The sequence below is a fragment of the Furipterus horrens genome, unplaced genomic scaffold, assembly GCF_987537825.1.
Source record: "Furipterus horrens unplaced genomic scaffold, mFurHor1.1.pri manual_scaffold_7, whole genome shotgun sequence".
Lineage (NCBI taxonomy): Eukaryota > Metazoa > Chordata > Mammalia > Chiroptera > Furipteridae > Furipterus > Furipterus horrens.
The window spans coordinates 42,006,519-42,023,957 of record NW_028327177.1 but is presented as its reverse complement, the minus strand read 5'-3'; the positions used below and the strand labels follow the sequence as shown (position 1 = coordinate 42,023,957).

Sequence of the window (17,439 nt, the reverse complement as noted above, 5' to 3'; positions counted from 1 at the left end):
AAGCCAAGCTAGACAAGGGACAGAAGGACAGAGGGACAGACATTCCTTGTCTGAATGGGACTTCTCATCTCACCCTCAGGCCTCTTGCTTAGCATTCCTGCAGGTGGTGGTGTGTGGGAGGTAGGGGGGTTGCCAACTCTGAAAGATTCCATTCTTAGAATAGAGATCCCAGCATAAAGACTTCAAAAATATACACGGTAGGAAAAATTGAAAAATTAACATGAGTAAAAAACAAATGATGGTCTGCATTTTCTTGCATGTGTGGTCATCACCAATGAAGCACACTGAGAACCTTTGGGAGCAATTAGAAGCCAGTATTCCTGGGCAGAAGAATGGGTAATATAGCTTCATGAATGATGATCTAGTCAGGATTGTATGTCATTAGAAACTTCAGAGATAAGCAGATCTGTAGTATCTCAAAACAGTGTGGGTAAAAATAGTGTTGTTACTTTTTCCTAGTGGAGAGAGCCATGAAACTAGCCAGAAATGGCATGTTTGACAATAAATTTGTCATGCTTATAGAAAAAAAACTAAATGCACCACACTTTTACCAAAGTCTTTTAGCTGAATGTGTTAATCCTTTTTGATTTCTATGTTCTGCCCATCTGATTGTCGAAAGTTTATGGTTTATCTCAGTATCTTTATCGTTCTTACCTTTTTGTACATAAAAACATTCCTAATCTCCTCCAACCTCCTGCCTAATCACTCTATTGCTTATGTTCCCACCTCTCCAGCAGCAGCTGTGAAGGACCAAGAACAGGTGCATAAACACTGCCTATCAGAAGCAGCTCCAAAAATTCTCTCTCTTCCAATTGCTTGGTTGTCCCAAAGGAATTCCTAAATTTCAGAATTTGTGAGAGTATACGGGATGGTCAGCAGTGGGAGAGGGAAGCACAGATTGACAGAGTTATTAAAATGTACCCAAATACATGTATGACAGACTTCAAACTATTTTCCATGGAAAAAAAGTTCATTCATAGATAGCCACAAGGACTTACTGAGGGCCCACTGTGCTGGACATTGTGGGAGATAAAAAGGTTCAAGACAAAGACTCTGCTTTCACTGTGGAGCTAAAACAGCAGAAAGGGAGAGATACGTGTATGTTTAGCCACACACACTCAACACACACACTGCACTGACAGACTCAAAGAAGACAGATATCACAGTGAGTGAACTACGGGGAGGATTTAAAGAATCTTCAGCAAGAATGGTTCGGCTGGGCAGAGGGTGGTCTTTATTTCTAGAATCAATCAAAAAAATATATATATATTTGTATTTTCAATAGATTTATTTTTTTCTAATCTTGAGATAAAAGCTTTTACATGAAATACACTGCCTCACTGGTTATCAAATGTGATATAAATAGTCAAATATATTGAATAAAGATTCAGAGCCAGTAACATCACAGAAAAGAAATCTCTGCGGCTTTCTATTATTGCTATGAGTATCAAGTTATTAAAACAATTTCAACATGGAATTATTCAAAATTTCTGTTAATATATGGAAAGCTTTCAATTAAACATATAACTTTGTTGAAATGAAGAAATATTTCCAGTAAATACTGGATGGAACTGATAAATCAGTGCTTTATTCTCTTCAACATCAGATTCAAAATGATGACTGTTCTTCTGAGCTGCAAGAAAAAGAAAATGTGAATTTTTTTTTAAAGATTGGATATACAAGGGGGGGGGACATGAAATTATCTTTTGGAGGGTGGGCCCCTTATAATACAGGCTTCCCCTACTAGGTGAATGTTCTAGGAACCATCTGTATCAGTGCACCAGCTGGCGTTGTTGTGAGAGGCTGCATTATACTTCAGTGAATTTTTTTTGAAGACCCTCAAAGCATCTGCCTATTTCATGATGGATCACCTACAAGTGTACTTGCCCACACTACATTGAGTGTTCAGCAGTTTTTGACCAAAAACCTAATGCCCCACTCTCCCTATTCACCCAATCTCATCCCAAGTAACATTTTTTGTTTCTCTGGATGAAAAAGTCCTCAAAGGGAAACAGTTTGCTGATGTGGAAGAGGTGGAAAAAAAGAAAAAACCAGCAGAAGCACTAAAAGGCATCAAAATCAACACGTTCAAAAACTGTTTTGAGTAGTTGGAAAAAAGGCTCTATAAGTGTTGCATCAATGGAGAATACTTGAAGGTGACTAAAGTTTAAACATCTAAATAAATACACAATGTTTTATAAATAAGTTCTGGTTTTTTGCCCCCCCACTCCCCGTAATTTTCAAAACCCTCTTTATAACATCTTGTCCTATTTTTGGCATTAAGGGGGAAAATACCACCAACAAAGAGGCATGCCTTACAGAAGAACTTCCCCCAGATAAAGCAGCACCTGAAGTAGAGGGGTTACCTTCCACCGCAGCAGCTGCATCTGCCTGTCCCTGGTCTGACGGGGTGCTGCTTGCGCCCCACTCATCAAACACTTACTAAGTAATTACTGCATATAGGAATTGATGCAGAGCCCGGGGATGGAAATACTCGAATAAACAGGGCAAGGTCCTAATGCTCAAGTCTAGTCCACCTACCATGCAGGATCATTGATAGGAAAGTTTTTATAATCTATCTTCATCGAGATGCTTCAAGATAAAGAGGATGGAAAAACTGGCAAAGTTGAGGCAGATAGAAAAGTGAGGCAATTCCCACAGATCAGGCAGAAATCGGAAAAGTATGAAGAAGTGGAAGTGGGTCAAGTTTGGATGTAAGAAGGCTAAGGCTCAGATTTTATCCAAAGGTCAAAATAAAGTATAGGCTTTTACAGCATGTTTAAAAAGAAGGATATTGGCCAATAAAGACCAAATAATGGCCTTGCTAAGGGCTAATAGTGCAGCACACTGCTCTACCCTGTTCTCATTTACTCCAACACATGGCATGAAAATGATTCTTGGGACTAATACTACACTTGGGAGAACTTTTTTCTGTTTAATTTGGGGTTTTTGTCATAAAGCTACCCATTCATCAAGCATAATTCTAAACCAGATTGAACTCAGGAAGAAGTATTGTGCTTCACTTGCCAGTGTGGTGGGAGAGTTGCTAAAACCTTAAGCCAAACATGGAGGTAGACGCCAACAGGGTTCGCTGACGTTTCCAATGGCCCTGCCTGGCCAGAGTGATGCCCGACCTTTGCAAGTTGTGTTTGTAGCTCTATCTTATCTCGGTATCACTCAACTAAAACATAAACATCTACAACTAAGTTCTCAATTTTACCCACAAACGGCATGAAATGTCTGTTTTCGCCATGAAAAAAACAAGCAAAGCTTATTAACTTTCTCCAATGTGCCAATGCCTACAGGTAGGCAGCCTTAAAATCACAAAAGCATGATTATATATTCAATTTATATCACTGCCTTGAAAAAAATATCTAATTCTCAGAAAATGTTATAATTAAAGCATTATTCCTAAAAAGAAGACTAGTGTGGGAGAATGTTACAAAGAAAGTATTGAAGAAAGAAAAAAAAAACTTTATGTTATTGTTGAAGAATTCAGCCATCTTTAGAGTATACAATACTATTAATTAAAATCACTGTCCTGGTTTTACTTGAATGCCTAATAGCTCAATTTCAGTACTTTCACATGATTCTTTTTAAGTTAAAAACAGAGCACTTACAGAGCAAGAGTATATAAACATTCAGATAAAAGCATTTCCTTCAAAACTGCACTAATAGAGTAATAAAAATATATACCCACATATTACCTTCAGAAACCAAGAATGCTGCAAAATAAAATGCAACCTTCACAGCATTAGGTGCATGGGAAATGCCATTAAATTTCCCCCACTCATAAGGAGGTTTCTCTGGATGCCACTGGACGCCATACACTGGATATTTGTATCCTGCATGAAAAACACAAACTAGTTGGTAATAAGTAGTAAGAATGTCTACAATGTTACCTCCGTTTTCTTTCCTATTTAAAATATACTGTAACTATATTAGACAAAATAAAATTGTGCGTACTCTTCAACATAAAAAAATTTCAGTTTGCAGTCAATGTGAGAATTCATACTATAGTTCTTCATTGATTTTCAACCTTTTACAATTTGCAACATTATTCACTTTACTAGATAATCAGAGTAGAGTAAAATAGTTGAGCCTCTGAATATATCCTAGTTCAACAGACAAGTGTACATTTGATGAGTGACAGTTTCTTCCATGATGGGTGTCTTTCCCCGCTACTTCATGCCACATTTTCACACCTCCCCCTCCACAATAATGATTATTCCTATGAAAATAAGCTATGATATCATTTCTGGTGTCCTTTTATGTAAGCCAGCTCGTCTCAGCCTAAACTGTGTCTTTCTCTCAGACTGTGGGAATGCTTCATGATTTCATGGTGCCAATGTTTAAAATCGTTTTAAAAAGTTTAAATTTGGTATGAAAGATTTTTGGTGATATAGTTCAATTATTTTTAGAACTCTTAAATACCTTTATATATAAAAATGATGATTCCCTAGGATTTACTTCAAAAAAATAATCTAGAATGAGTAAAAAGTAGATATGAAACAAGAATGGCCATATAAGTGTTAACAGTCACTGAAACCTAAGATATGTACCTGGAGGGGTTCATTATATTACTGGCTTTACTTTTATGTATGTCTTAAAAAGTCTATAATTTTTTAAAAATATGAGTATGGATATTTACCTTCTGAAAAATGTATATACTCATCTCTTCTTCACATATTTCTTTCCTCATTTTAATTGGAAAAAAATTTTTCCATCTATTATTTCTGCTTTGAAATTATAGCTACGACAACCATGGGAAAGTACTTAAAGAAATGAATTAGCTGAAAGAAGAAATACCCAGGAAAAAGAGCACGTCCTCTCACATCTGCAAGGTTCTGCCACTGGAGATCATGGCACAAGAAGGAAACATATTTTATCATTGCCTTCTTGGGGTTCACGAGAGAAAACAACATACCAGCAAGCAGCTCTGGTCCCTCTAACCTACCCCTTGCCCATCTCTCTACCTCCTCGTGACTGCGCTTTCTTTCTCTCCTGTCGAGGCCTGCAGGTGAAGCTACCCACAGGAGTCCCACAGGCAAGAATAGAAAATTAATGGTTACACACAGTTAACTAGAAGAAGATCATGGAACATATTTCTTTGAGACATAAAATGTATTATTTAGAATAAGAAATGTCTTAAGTAGTAAATTGTAACAAGGATTTATCAGGCAGACAGGCAGACAGCCAAATGAGTGGGTGAGTGACTACAGATAAACACTGACACTCAAAAGAAGTGAGATTCCCTCTTTAGTAAACTGCATTATTAAAAGAACAATGTAGGTTCCTGAAAACTGTAGGAATCATGCCCTACCACATTAATTTAGAACAGAAGTGTAAAGAATGAAAAGAAAATATGCAAATAGAGCACCTCAGGTGTTCCCATCTAGCAGGTGTTGGAAAATTTTTCAGATGATACAATTTCCAAATGAGCTTGCTCCGATGACATAGCCAGGAGTAGAACCAACATGGAACTGGATTCCCTAACTTCCAACCCAATACTCTCATTTAAATAATTAGCCATTCACGCAACATCTATTGCGGTTTACAAAGAATAATAAAACACAGTTCAAGCTCTCAATGAGCTTTTGGTCTCCAGGGAAAGATAGAACATGAGCAAATAAATGCAAAAACAGATATTCCTAGGTAGTACAGAGCAAGTAGAAAGGAGGGGGGACTGAACATGTGGAGAGGAAGAATAATGGGTATGAGAGGTCTCTAGGAGATAAACCAGACCTGAGTCTTCAAGGATAGCTAAGAGATAATCAGGAGAAGGGAGTAGGGAGGCAGGGAAGCTTTTCAGAGGATAGAACCTAAGTAAAAGCACAGGGGCAGGAAACGTTGCTATGTGGAGGGCTGTGCACTAAACAGGAACATAGGCTAGTGATGCAGGCAGGGAGGCATCATGGAGTAAAAGACCTGGAAAATCTAGACTTTATCCTCTAAATGCTGAAGAGCCACTGCAGAGTGTTCCTCAAGCAACACATTCAGATGGGCAATTCGGAGGGATCAGCAGCAGCTCGATGGAAGGCAGAATTGTGGAAGTTAGTAAAGAGGCCACTACGACAATCCAGGTGGAAGGTGGTTAATGCTGAAGTTGGACAGGTAGACCAGATTACAGAGGCAGTCACACATTCAAGAATTTGGGAAATGGAAGATGTCATGAATTTCCTAGATGTGGGGAATGCGGGCAGAAGTCAAAGATAGCTCCCAGGTTTCTAATTTGGGATGATTTGGTGAATCGCAATGCTATTGATTGAAACAAAAAATATAGGAGGGAAACAGGGTTTAAGAGAAGATAATAAGCTCAAATGTTAAATCCACTTCAGACTGGACTGATAAACTTGCTCCAGAATTCCCTGGATACTGTTTCTAAATCCTAGGGATTTAATCATCCCACACTAGCGAGCCAGCAATATGGCCAGTCTTTGAAACTCAAGCTCCTTCCACTTTATTCTAGTTGTTCCACTCCAGTACCCTGGCCTCTCAGTAGCACTAAACAGCCTCACCAACTCAAAGACTGCATGCCTATTGTTTCTGCAAATTCTCATTCCTTTATGATTTTCTGGCAATAAATTGCTCATTTTCCTCAAAACCTCATAATATGGAAATTCCTTAAAGTCTGAGATAAACCTAAGTTCCCTCATAAGTTATTTATTATTTGCTTCAGCCATGCATGTGGGAGGGGCAGGGTCACTATCAATCTGAGAAACAAAATTTTTGAGTTGAAATTTCCCAAACTTTCCAGTTAGTACAATGCAGGCCACACTCGAGCCTGTCGTTAAGAATGCTTACGATTTATTAACCAGCCCACTCCTTCAGTGCCAGGTTTCTGTGGTATAGTGGTCATCTTGCTGGCCAAACACACAAGAGCTCCTTGGTTCAAACTAAGCAGAGACATTTGGTGCTCTTTGCCTTCCATGTTCCAGGAGAAATCCTCCCACCTAAATATTCCACTTAGCTCTTGGGAGGTTTGGGCCTGAGTATTCTTAATTTCTTGCCATTTCACCAATGTACTTAGGAAGATGTTTTTCTGTACATTACTTACATCTTTTGTTGTTTGGAGAAGAATCTGTCAAGGTGCTTAATCCACAATATTACTGGGTAAAAAGGTGAAGGGATTAAGAAAATCTCATAGACACAGACAACAGTAAGGTGATTATCAGAGGGAAAGGGGGTGGGGAGGTAAAAGAGGGGGAAAGGGGATAAAGGGTGATGAAATAAGACTTGAATTTGGGTGATGAATACATAATACAGTATACAGATGATGTACTATACAGAATTGTACACCTGGAACCTATATAATTTTATTAACTAATGGCATTCCAAAAAAGTCAATAAAAATAAAAGAATGAGAAGCCACATTCTCCATTTATTTCTTCATCACTCTCTTTACTTCACTTCTTCACCACCCCATACTAGAAAATGACTCAGGTAAACCACCACTGCTTTGGAACATGGAAACATCTTAAGGCCCCAAAGTGAACATGGTTTCATTCACAAAACAGAACACTATAAAATCAAAATTAATATAAACATAATATGTGAAAAAGTGAACATGTAGAGTGATATATACCTTCCATTGTTGAAATAAACTCAATATTCTCATAAGTATTTGTAGTTAATACGTTGAAAAACTTCTTTAATTTTTCATTCATCGTAAAATTCTGGAGGATAAAAATAAAACAAAATTACTCCTTTAATTAATGTAAGTGCATTAATATCTTTTTTAACTTAATCTTTATTGTATGTTTACCTTACCTTTTAGTCCCCTTATCCCCACCTCTCCCCAGCAATCACCATGTCCATGAGTTCTTTTTCCTTTTGCTCAATCCCTCCAACTCCCTACCTGCCCCCCGACCACTGGCTGTCATCCTGTTCTCCATCTATGAGTCTGTCCCCATTTGTTCATTAGATTCCACATATGAGTGAATTCATATATCTATCTTTCTCTGACTGGTTTATTTCACTTAGCATAATGTTCTCCAGGTCCATCCATACTGTTGCAAAGGGTAAATTTTTTTCTTTTTTACAACTGAGTAGTATTCCATTGTGTAAATGTCCCTTAGTTGTTTTATCCACTCATCTATTGATGGACATTTGGACTGCTTGCAGAGCTTGGCAATTGTAAATAATGCTGCAATGAATATAGGGGTGTTATGTTCTTTAGAATTAGTGTTTTGGGTTCCTTCGGATATATTCCCAGAGGTGGGATCGCTGGGTCAAAAGGCAGATACATTTTTAATTTATCAGGTATCTCCATACTGCTTTCCACAGTGGCTGCACCAGTCGGCATTCCTACCAACAGTGCAAGAGTTCCTCTTTCTTCACATCCTTGCCAGCATTTGTTTGTTGATTTAATGAAGATAGTCATTCTAACACATGTGATATAGTATCTCGTTGTGGTTTTAATTTGCATTTCTCTGATAATTAGTGATGCTGAACATCACGTCATATGTCTATTGGCCATCTGTATGACCTCTTTGATGAAGTGTCTACTCAGGTCCTTTGCCCATTTTTTAATGGGGTTGTTTTTGGAGGGTTGAGTTTTGTAACTTCTTTGTATATTTTGGATATTAAGCCCTTAGCAGATGTATCATCGAATATGTTATCTCATTCTGTGGATTTTTTTTTTTTTTTTTTTAGATGATTTCCTTTGCTGTGCAAAAACTTTAGTTTGACATGGTCCCATTTGTTTATTTTTTCTTTTGTTTCCCTTACCTGGAGAGATACAGCCAAAACAAACAAAAAAACTACTACAGGCAATGTCCAAAATTTTGCTGACTGTTTTCTACTAGGATTTTTATGGTTTCAGGTATAACATTTAAGTCTTTGATCCATTTTGAATTTGTTCATGTGTGTGGTATAAGAAGGTGGTCTAGTTTCATTTTTCTGCACATATCTGACCAATTTTCCCTATATCATTTATTGAATAAACTGTCTTAGCCCAATGTATGTGCTTGCTTCCTCTGTCGAATATTAATTGACTATAAATGTGTGGATTTATTTCTAGGCTCTTTATTCTGTTCCACTGACATTTGTGTCTGTTTTTATGTCATTATCATGCTGTTTTTATTACTATGGCCTTATAGTACAGTTTGATATTAGGTGGCATGTTTCCTCCAGCTTTGTTCTTTCTCAGGATCACTTTTGCTATATGGTGCCTTTTGTGGTTCCATATAAATTTCTGAAATATTTGTTCTAGTTCTGTGAAATATGGTATTGTAATCTTGATAGGAATTGTATTGAATCTATAGATTGCTCTGGGTAGTACGGACATTTTAATGATGTTAATTCTTCCTATCCATGAACATGGTATGTGCTTCCACTTATTTGTATCTTCTTCAACTTCTTTCTTCAGTGTCTTATAATTTTCCAAATATAGGTCTTTTACATCATTGGTTAGGTCTATTCCTAGGAATTTTATTCTTTTTGAAGCAATTGTGAATGGGATGTTTTCTTGATTTCCCTTTGTTAGTTTATTATTGCCGTATAAAATGCAAATGATGACTTCTGAATATTAATTTTGTATTCTACTACTTTGCTGAATTCATGTGTCAGTTCTAGTACTTTCCTGGTGGAATATTTAGGGTTCTCTATGTACAGGATAATGTCATCTGCAGATAAAGACAGTTTTACTACTTTTTTTCCAACTGGGATGCCTTTTATTTCTTCTTCTTGTCTGATTGCCATGGCTAGGACTTCCAGTGCTATGTTCAATAATGAAGGTAAAAGTGGATATCCCTGGTCTTGTTCCCAGTCTTAAGGGGAATGCTTATTTTTTTGCCCATTAAGTATGATGTTGGCAGTGGGTTTGTAATATATGGTCTTATTTATGTTTAGGTATGTTCCCTCTATTGCTACTATGCTGAGAGGTTTTTTAATAAATGGGTGTTGGATTTTATCAAATGCTTTTTCTACATCTACTGATAATGATAACATGGTTTTTATCCTTCATTATGTTTAGGTGGTGAATCACATTTATTGATTTATGAATGTTCTACCAGCCTTGCATTCCTGGAATAAATCCCGCTTGATAATGATGCATGATCTTCTTGATGCATTGCTGTATTTGGTTTGCTGATATTTTGTTGAGGATTTTAGTGTCTATGTTCATCAGGTATATTGGCCTATAACTTTGTTTCTTTGTAGTGTCTTTAACTGGTTTTGGAATTAGGATAATGCTGACCTCATGAAATGATTTTGGGAACCTTCCCTCTTCTAAAATTTTTTGAAAGAGTTTGAGGATCAGAGGTGTTAGTTCTACTCGGAATGTTTGGTAAAATTCCCATAAAGCCATGTGGTACAGGGCTTTTCTTTGGTGGGAGTTTTTTGATTACTGCTTCAATTTCACTAGGTGTAATCTGTCTATTCAAATTCTCTGATTCTTCCTGATTTAGTTTTGGAAGATTATATGTTGCTAGCAATTTATCCATTTCATCCAGGTTGTCCAGTTTATTGGCATATAGAGTTAATATTTTCTTAAATCCTTTGTATTGCTTTGGTGTCAGTTGTTATTTCTCCTCTTTCCTTTCTGAATTTATTTATTTGGGACCTTTCTCTTTTTTTCTTGATGAGTTTGGTTAAAGGTGTGTCAATTTTGTTTATCTTCTCAAAAAACCAGCTCTTGGAGTCACTGATCTTTTGTATTATTTTTTTAGACTCTATTTCATTTATTTCTGCTCTGATTTTTATTATTTCCTTCCTCTACTAACTTTGGGCTTCGTTTGTTGTTCTTTTTTCAAGTTCCTTTAAGTTTAAAGTAAGACTTTTTATTTTATCTTTTTCTTGTTATTTTGAGATAGGCCTGTAATGCTATGAATTTCCCTACAGGATTGCCATCCCAGTGTTCCACAGATTTTGGTTTGCTATGTCCTCATTTTCATTCATTTCAAGGTATCTTTTAATTTCTTCCTTGATCTCATTGTCACCCATTCATTGTTTAATAACATGTTATTTAGCTTCCATGTCTTTGGATGTTTTTCAGTATTATTCTTATAATTGCTTTCTAGTTTAATAACACTGTGGTCAAAGAAGATGCTTGATATAATTTCAATCTTCTTAAACTTATTGAGACTTGTTTTATGTCCTAACATGTGGTCTATCCTGGAAAACATTCCGTGTGCACTTGAAAAGTATGTATATTCTACTGCTTTGGGGTAAAATGCTCTGAAGATATCAATTAAATCCATTTGATATAGTGTGTCATTTAAGGCCTCTTTCTCCTTGTTGATTGACTGGAAGACCTATCCATTGAAGTCAATGGTGTGTTAAAATCCCTAACTATGACTGTACTTCTGTCCATCTCTCCCTTTATGTCCATCAAGATTTGCTTTACATGTTTAGGTGCTCCTATGTTGGGTGTATAAATGTTTACTAGAGTTATATCATCTTGTTGCATTGTTCCCTTTATCATTATGTAGTGTCCTTCTTTGTCTCTTACTACAGCCTTGGTTTTAAAGTCTATTATGTTGGATATAAGTACTGCTCCCCAGCATTTTTTTCTTTTCCATTTGCATGAAACATCTTTTTCCATCCCTTTACTTTTAGTCTGTGTGTATCTTTTGATCTGAGATGGGTCTCTTGGAGGCAGCATATATATTGGTCTTGTTTTCTTACCCATTCAGCAACCCTATGTCTTTCAGTTGGAGCATTTAAGCCATTTACATTTAAGGTGATTATTGATAGATACATATGTAGTGCCATTTTATTGTTAGACTGCTTCTCTCTTTCTCTCTCTCTCTCTCTCTCTCTCTCTCTCTCTCCTCTCTCTCTCTCTCTTTTCTTCTTCCTTTTTGTTTTTGTTTTTTTCTCTTTTCTTCTTTCTAAAGCGAGCACTTTAACATTTGTTGCAGTACTGGTTTGGTATTAACAAACTCCTTTCGGCTTTTCTTGTCTGGGAAGCTCCTGATTTTTTCTTCCATTAAAATGATAGCCTTGCTGGGTAAAGTAGCCTTGGTTATAGGTCCTTGCATTTCACCACCTTGGATATTTCATGCCACTCCCTTCTGGCCTGAAGTGTTTCTGATGAGTAATCAGATGACAGTCTAATTGGTGCTCCCTTGTAGGTAATATCTGCTTTTCTCTTGTGGCTTTAGGATTCTCTTCTTGCCTTTAAGCCTTGTCATTTTAATTATGATGTGTCTCTGTACAGGCCTCTTTGGATCCAATTTTTGGGGGACTTTCTGAGTTTCCTGGACTTGTGTGTCTTTTTCCTTCACCAGATTAAGGATGTTTTCAATCATAGGTTCTTGATCCCTTGCTCACTTTCTTCTCTTTCTGGTATTCCCATGATGCAGATGTTGTTCCACTTCATGTTGTCCAAAATGTTTCTTAAGCTCTCCTCATTTTTAAAATTTTTTCTTCTTTTTGTTATTCTGCCTGTGTTTTTTTCTACCTTGTCTTCCAAATCACTAATGCGACTCTCTGCTTCATCTAACCTACTGTTCATTCCTTCCAGTGTATTATTTATTTCCAGTATTGCATTCTTTATTTTTGATTGGTCCTTTTTTGTGGTGTCAATGTCTTTTTCCATACTTTTGAATACCTTTAGAATCATTATTCTAAAATGTCTACCTGATAAATTGCTTGCCTCCATTCCATCTAGTTGTTCTGCTGGAGAATTCTGATTCTTCTGTTTCTTTGTTTTCCTATTTTGGCTGCTTCTTTGTATTTTCTGCCTTAGTTGTTAAACTAATCAGTTGTTAAACTAATCAAGCTATAATCAGCAGCCCAGCTTAAGCACCACAGGATAGGGCAGGATAATTCCTGTGAGAGGGGCTATTGCTTTCCCTCAGACTGATGTCACTTGGAGAGGAGAGCTCTGCCTAAAAAAGATGGCTCCTGCAGTATGGGAAATGACTCAGCACAGGGATCCTGGCAGCTGTTCCTGCAGTTCTCTCGCCAGAGCCACAGCCCCAGATTCTACTCAAGTGTCTCTAGGTGACTCTGCCCTCCCTCTGCTGGAGCCCTGGATAAGTGACTACAAATGAAATTTTGTGCATTGGCCCTCAAGAGGCTCTCTGAGTTTCTAGCCATCTCTCCCTGGCAGACAAGACACCCTACTGCTTTTCACATCTAGATGTTATCTGGGTTTCTTTCCGGACCTGGTGCTGTAGGCTGGGGAGCCCAGCTTGGGGTTTAGACCCCACACTTGTCAGTGGGAACCTCCAGCCACTGAAATATCCCTCTGGATCTTCAGCTGCTGCCCACAGGAGCCCAGCCAGCCCTCTAGCATCTCCACACACCCTACCACATTGTGGTGAAGAGGTTTCTCTGTCTGTCTGTGGTTATAAAGCTTCTCTCCAGCTAGTATCCAGCTGGTTATTCAGGATGCTTTCTCTACCACTTAGCTGTAATTCCAGATTGGTCTTGGGAAGAGATTAGTGTAGCTTCAACTTACTCCTCCACTATCTTGGGTCCTCTGCACTAATTTAATTATGTAATTAATGTGATACCTTCACGGAGAGGCTCCAGTTGTGGAAATTTGCAGTCAGAGGCTCTTTCGCTAACGACTGCAACAAGTCAGCAGGAAAATTCTGGAACATTCTGCTCTGTGATATACCTAAAATAATTTAAGTACAAGGGAAATAATTTAAACAGAAAAAAATTATATCCGCTGAAGTCACTAATTGCCAAAGAAAGGGCATTATTAAGACATAATCAAGATGACTAAGCAAAACACATCGTTTCCACAGAAGTATTCCAATTATAAAATTAATTAGCATACAAATCCAAATATGCTCCATATTTAAGCACTTTTCTCCCACAACTTCAACATTAATAACTAAAATTCTTTTGATATGCTAAACAGCAGCCTAGCCATAGAGTAAGCAAGAAAATCCCAAGTTTTCTAGACAGCACTGAAAACCAGGTAAGATTTTCCACACTTGTATATATTTGTTTTCCTAAGAAATGATCCAGAACTTTCAACATATTTTTAAAGGTATCTGGGACTTAAAAGGTTAAATATACCAATAATGAAAAAATCATCAACCAGGCCAAGAAGTTTCTATTCAGTAAATAGATCAGAAAAAGCAATATACCTCTCTGAAGCCTCTGGAGACTGACACACAGATGCAAATACCATCAAAGGGATAAAAAAATTCCTGATGTTGTTGAAGGCCCTGAAGCCAGCTGTCCCTGAATGAGGCACTCATTCAGGAAGCTAATGGCTTCCATCAGAATCCTAATAATGAAAGTACCTCACTTCAGTGAAATTTATCCCTTTTTCTGTATTATATGGGTTTTTACCATATACAACCAAAATTGACTAACTTAATACATATACTTCCCACAGTATTCTTGCAATAATTTAAGTGAGATGATGTGAAGAGGAACTTTGAAAAGTATAGAGCATTCTATGGGTTCCATGTATTAATACTACAACTTTCCATCCAAAATACTTATCAGAACAGAATAGCTGGAGTATTCAATTCTGAGGATTCAGAGTTCAAGTAACCTACAAGAATCATTATCTTTTTACAGTGTGGTATAATAAAGAATTTGTTTGGTCTCTCAAGTTCCTGACAGGGAGCTTCTAGAACACTTGGACTTTCCTGAGGGATAGCAGTGTCTGTAATGCTAATGTGGTGACTCACAGTAAGGCCCTGAGAGTGTCAGATAGAGGCTCCGCATCAGAAAGACTAACCACAAGATTAAAAAAGGTTAGGACTCTGTGCCAGGGATGGAAGGGACACTAGAGACTGAGTTCAATCCCACAGCCAATGATTTAATCAATCATGCCTTTGCAATGAAACACGAATGAAAACTTAACACGGACGCTCACTGAGATGAGCTTCCCAGTTAGTGAAATATTGATATGCCAGGAGGGTGATGGGTGCTGACTCAATGGGGAGAGGGCAAGGAAGCTCTGCATTCTCTCCCACACCTCCTCCTAAGTATATCCTTCATAATGAAACTTATTGTAAAAACAGTGCTTTTCTGAGTTCTATGAGTCATTCTAATGAATTAGAGAACCTAAGGGGGTTCCTGGGAACCCTCAAATTTGTGGCCAGTTGATCAGAAGTGTGGGTTGTCTAGGAGCATAAATTGAGGCTAGTGTCTGAAATAAGGGCAGTTTAATTGGCGAGATGGCTTTTAACTGTGGAGTCTGCACTAACTTCAGGTGGTTAGTGCCAGAACTGAACTGCAGTACACCCTAGTTGGGGCTGAATAAAAGTACACAGCCAAGGGGAAAATGTTGTACTATATTAATAATAGCTAACACTTATGAGAATTGTATTTAAATTGTTTAGCACAGTACCTGGAAAATATAATCTTATTTAATCCTAAAAAAAGAAAAAAAAATAAAATACCTAACAGGTAAACCTTTTTACACATTATGAAATTAAAGTTAAGATTGGTTAAATGGTTCCCCACAGCAACAGTAACAAAACTAGGATTCAAAACCAGGTCCAATTTTAGAGTTTTAGTAATGCATGGTCCTGATAACACTAGAAACAATGAGTTTTCAAAATTCAAAGTTCCTTAAGCCACCCTCATAACTTGAGTACAAAAGTGACCATTCATATCTTCAGTATATGTAAATAGTTTAAAAGTTAATAAGTGTTATGAGCACTTTTTTAAATCCTCAACCGAAGATATGTTTATTGACTTTAGAGAGAGAGGAAGGGCGAGAGATAGAGAAAAACACTGATGTAAGAGAAACATCGATCAGTTATCTCCCAAATGCACCCCAAACAGGGATCAAACAAACAACCTATGTATGTGCCCTGACCAGGAATCAAACCAGCAATCTTTATGGTGTACAAATGGGATGACACTCCAACCAACTGAGCCACCTGGCCAGAGCATAAGCATGAGCATTTTTTACTTGACATTTACTACTTACTAATCCTGCCCCGTTAATATTTTTAAAGGACCAAAAAGAGAATTCTTACCTTCAGTGAAGTTCAGTGGCATTGCAATTCCATCAGTATTTGTGTGGATTAGTAAGTACTCTCCACTGATCAGATATGAAAGCTCTTGGAATCCAAGACATGTACCCCACACAGGAAAATAGTCTCCACCATCAAAACTCTTTGAAAGAGAAAATCATCTTAGTCAAGCTTTTTAAAACAAAAATAATACATTTGGTATGTCCTTACAAGGGAGGCACCTGAGATATATATGGATTTCTAAAGAATTTTCCAGGTTCCATGAGTACGCTATCACTTAATCTCTCTTCAGACCATGTTCCCACATAATATCCAATCTCAGTTCTGCTGGGAAAGGCACTGATTTCTGCCAGTCAACTACCAAATAATGCAAGTAACAATTAGGGACTATAAATATCAAAGACAATTCTTGATAAATGCCTATTTTTAAATCTTCCATAAATCTTGTTGCTTGGGTAATTATCTGGTTTTAAACACACTCCTTTCTCCATTATCTCAGAATATATATTCATAGTTGTATTATACCCCCTTCAGCTAATTAATTTAAATTAGGTGAAATCCATGATCTGGAAGGTAAAGGAACAATCAGTAAAAAAATAGGCTAAATAGAAGTAAAAAAGATTTTTACAGAGTAAAAGTTGTCAACTAAAAAAAGTGCAAAGGTACTGGGTTTCTTCAAAGAGGTCACAACAACTAGCATGACAGGGAAGAAGTATACCAGTGACTGAGTTTTCTGGTTAACCATGGATTAAAACCATATTCGCTGATAATTACAAAAATGAGTTCTGAAACTTTTCTAAAAACAGCTATTTTTCTGCATAGACTGTAAAATACAACCTAACAATAACTCATTTTAAATGAGGAAATTGTTGGGGTTTTCTTTTCTGTTCCTCACTGAGAAAAATAGAGAATTACATTAATTCCTATACTTTCTATTCCAAGGTATGATTTTTTTTTTTTTTAATCCTAACTTAAGGATATGTTTTTTGGGTTTCTTCTTTTGGGGTGGGAGGATTCTTTGCTTGTTTTGAAAGAAAGGAAGGAGAGAAGAGAGAGAAACATGGATGTGAGAGAGAAACATCGATCTGTACTACATGCCCTGACAGGGATGAAACCTGCAACCTAGCTACGTGCCCTGACCAGGAATTGAACCTACAACCTCTTGGTGTATGGGATGATGCTCCAACCAACTGAGCCACTCAACCAGGGCCTCAAGGTACGATTTTCAACATTTTATCTACAGGTCTGGAAATTTTTATTTTTAGAAGTTAAAATTATATATGTTAAGTCATTGAAGGGTCTTACTGAATTTACTTATAATAAACACAAAAGAGGGTTTAACTGTTCTGTTTCCATATATACCAAATATAATTTCTCAAGTAAATATAAAGTCTCTGTTTGCTCAAACCACATCCTTTATTTGCCATGATTCTCTACACAGCCTAGCAGAGCAGAGGACGCAGAGGGGAACTGAATAGATCTAACGGACTACTCACTTCCCAGGGCTTCTTCAGTGAGGGCCTGGTGGACT

The 17,439-nt window shown here is 37.2% G+C and overlaps 1 protein-coding gene across 1 annotated transcript in view; it reads right to left on the bottom strand.

Annotated features, from left to right (window-relative positions):
• Nucleotides 1–1,269: 1,269 nt before the first annotated feature.
• The window catches only part of GGH (gamma-glutamyl hydrolase), a 29,072-nt gene continuing 12,902 nt past the window's right edge, over nt 1,270–17,439 (bottom strand). The window contains exons 5-9 of the mRNA XM_090283641.1: nt 15,912–16,050; nt 13,467–13,573; nt 7,586–7,676; nt 3,708–3,845; nt 1,270–1,633 (exon numbers count right to left, since the gene is read on the bottom strand). Of these exons, the coding sequence (XP_090139767.1) occupies nt 1,512–1,633; nt 3,708–3,845; nt 7,586–7,676; nt 13,467–13,573; nt 15,912–16,050 (597 nt within the window). The 3' untranslated portion in view covers nt 1,270–1,511. The remainder of the gene's footprint in view (nt 1,634–3,707; nt 3,846–7,585; nt 7,677–13,466; nt 13,574–15,911; nt 16,051–17,439) is intronic.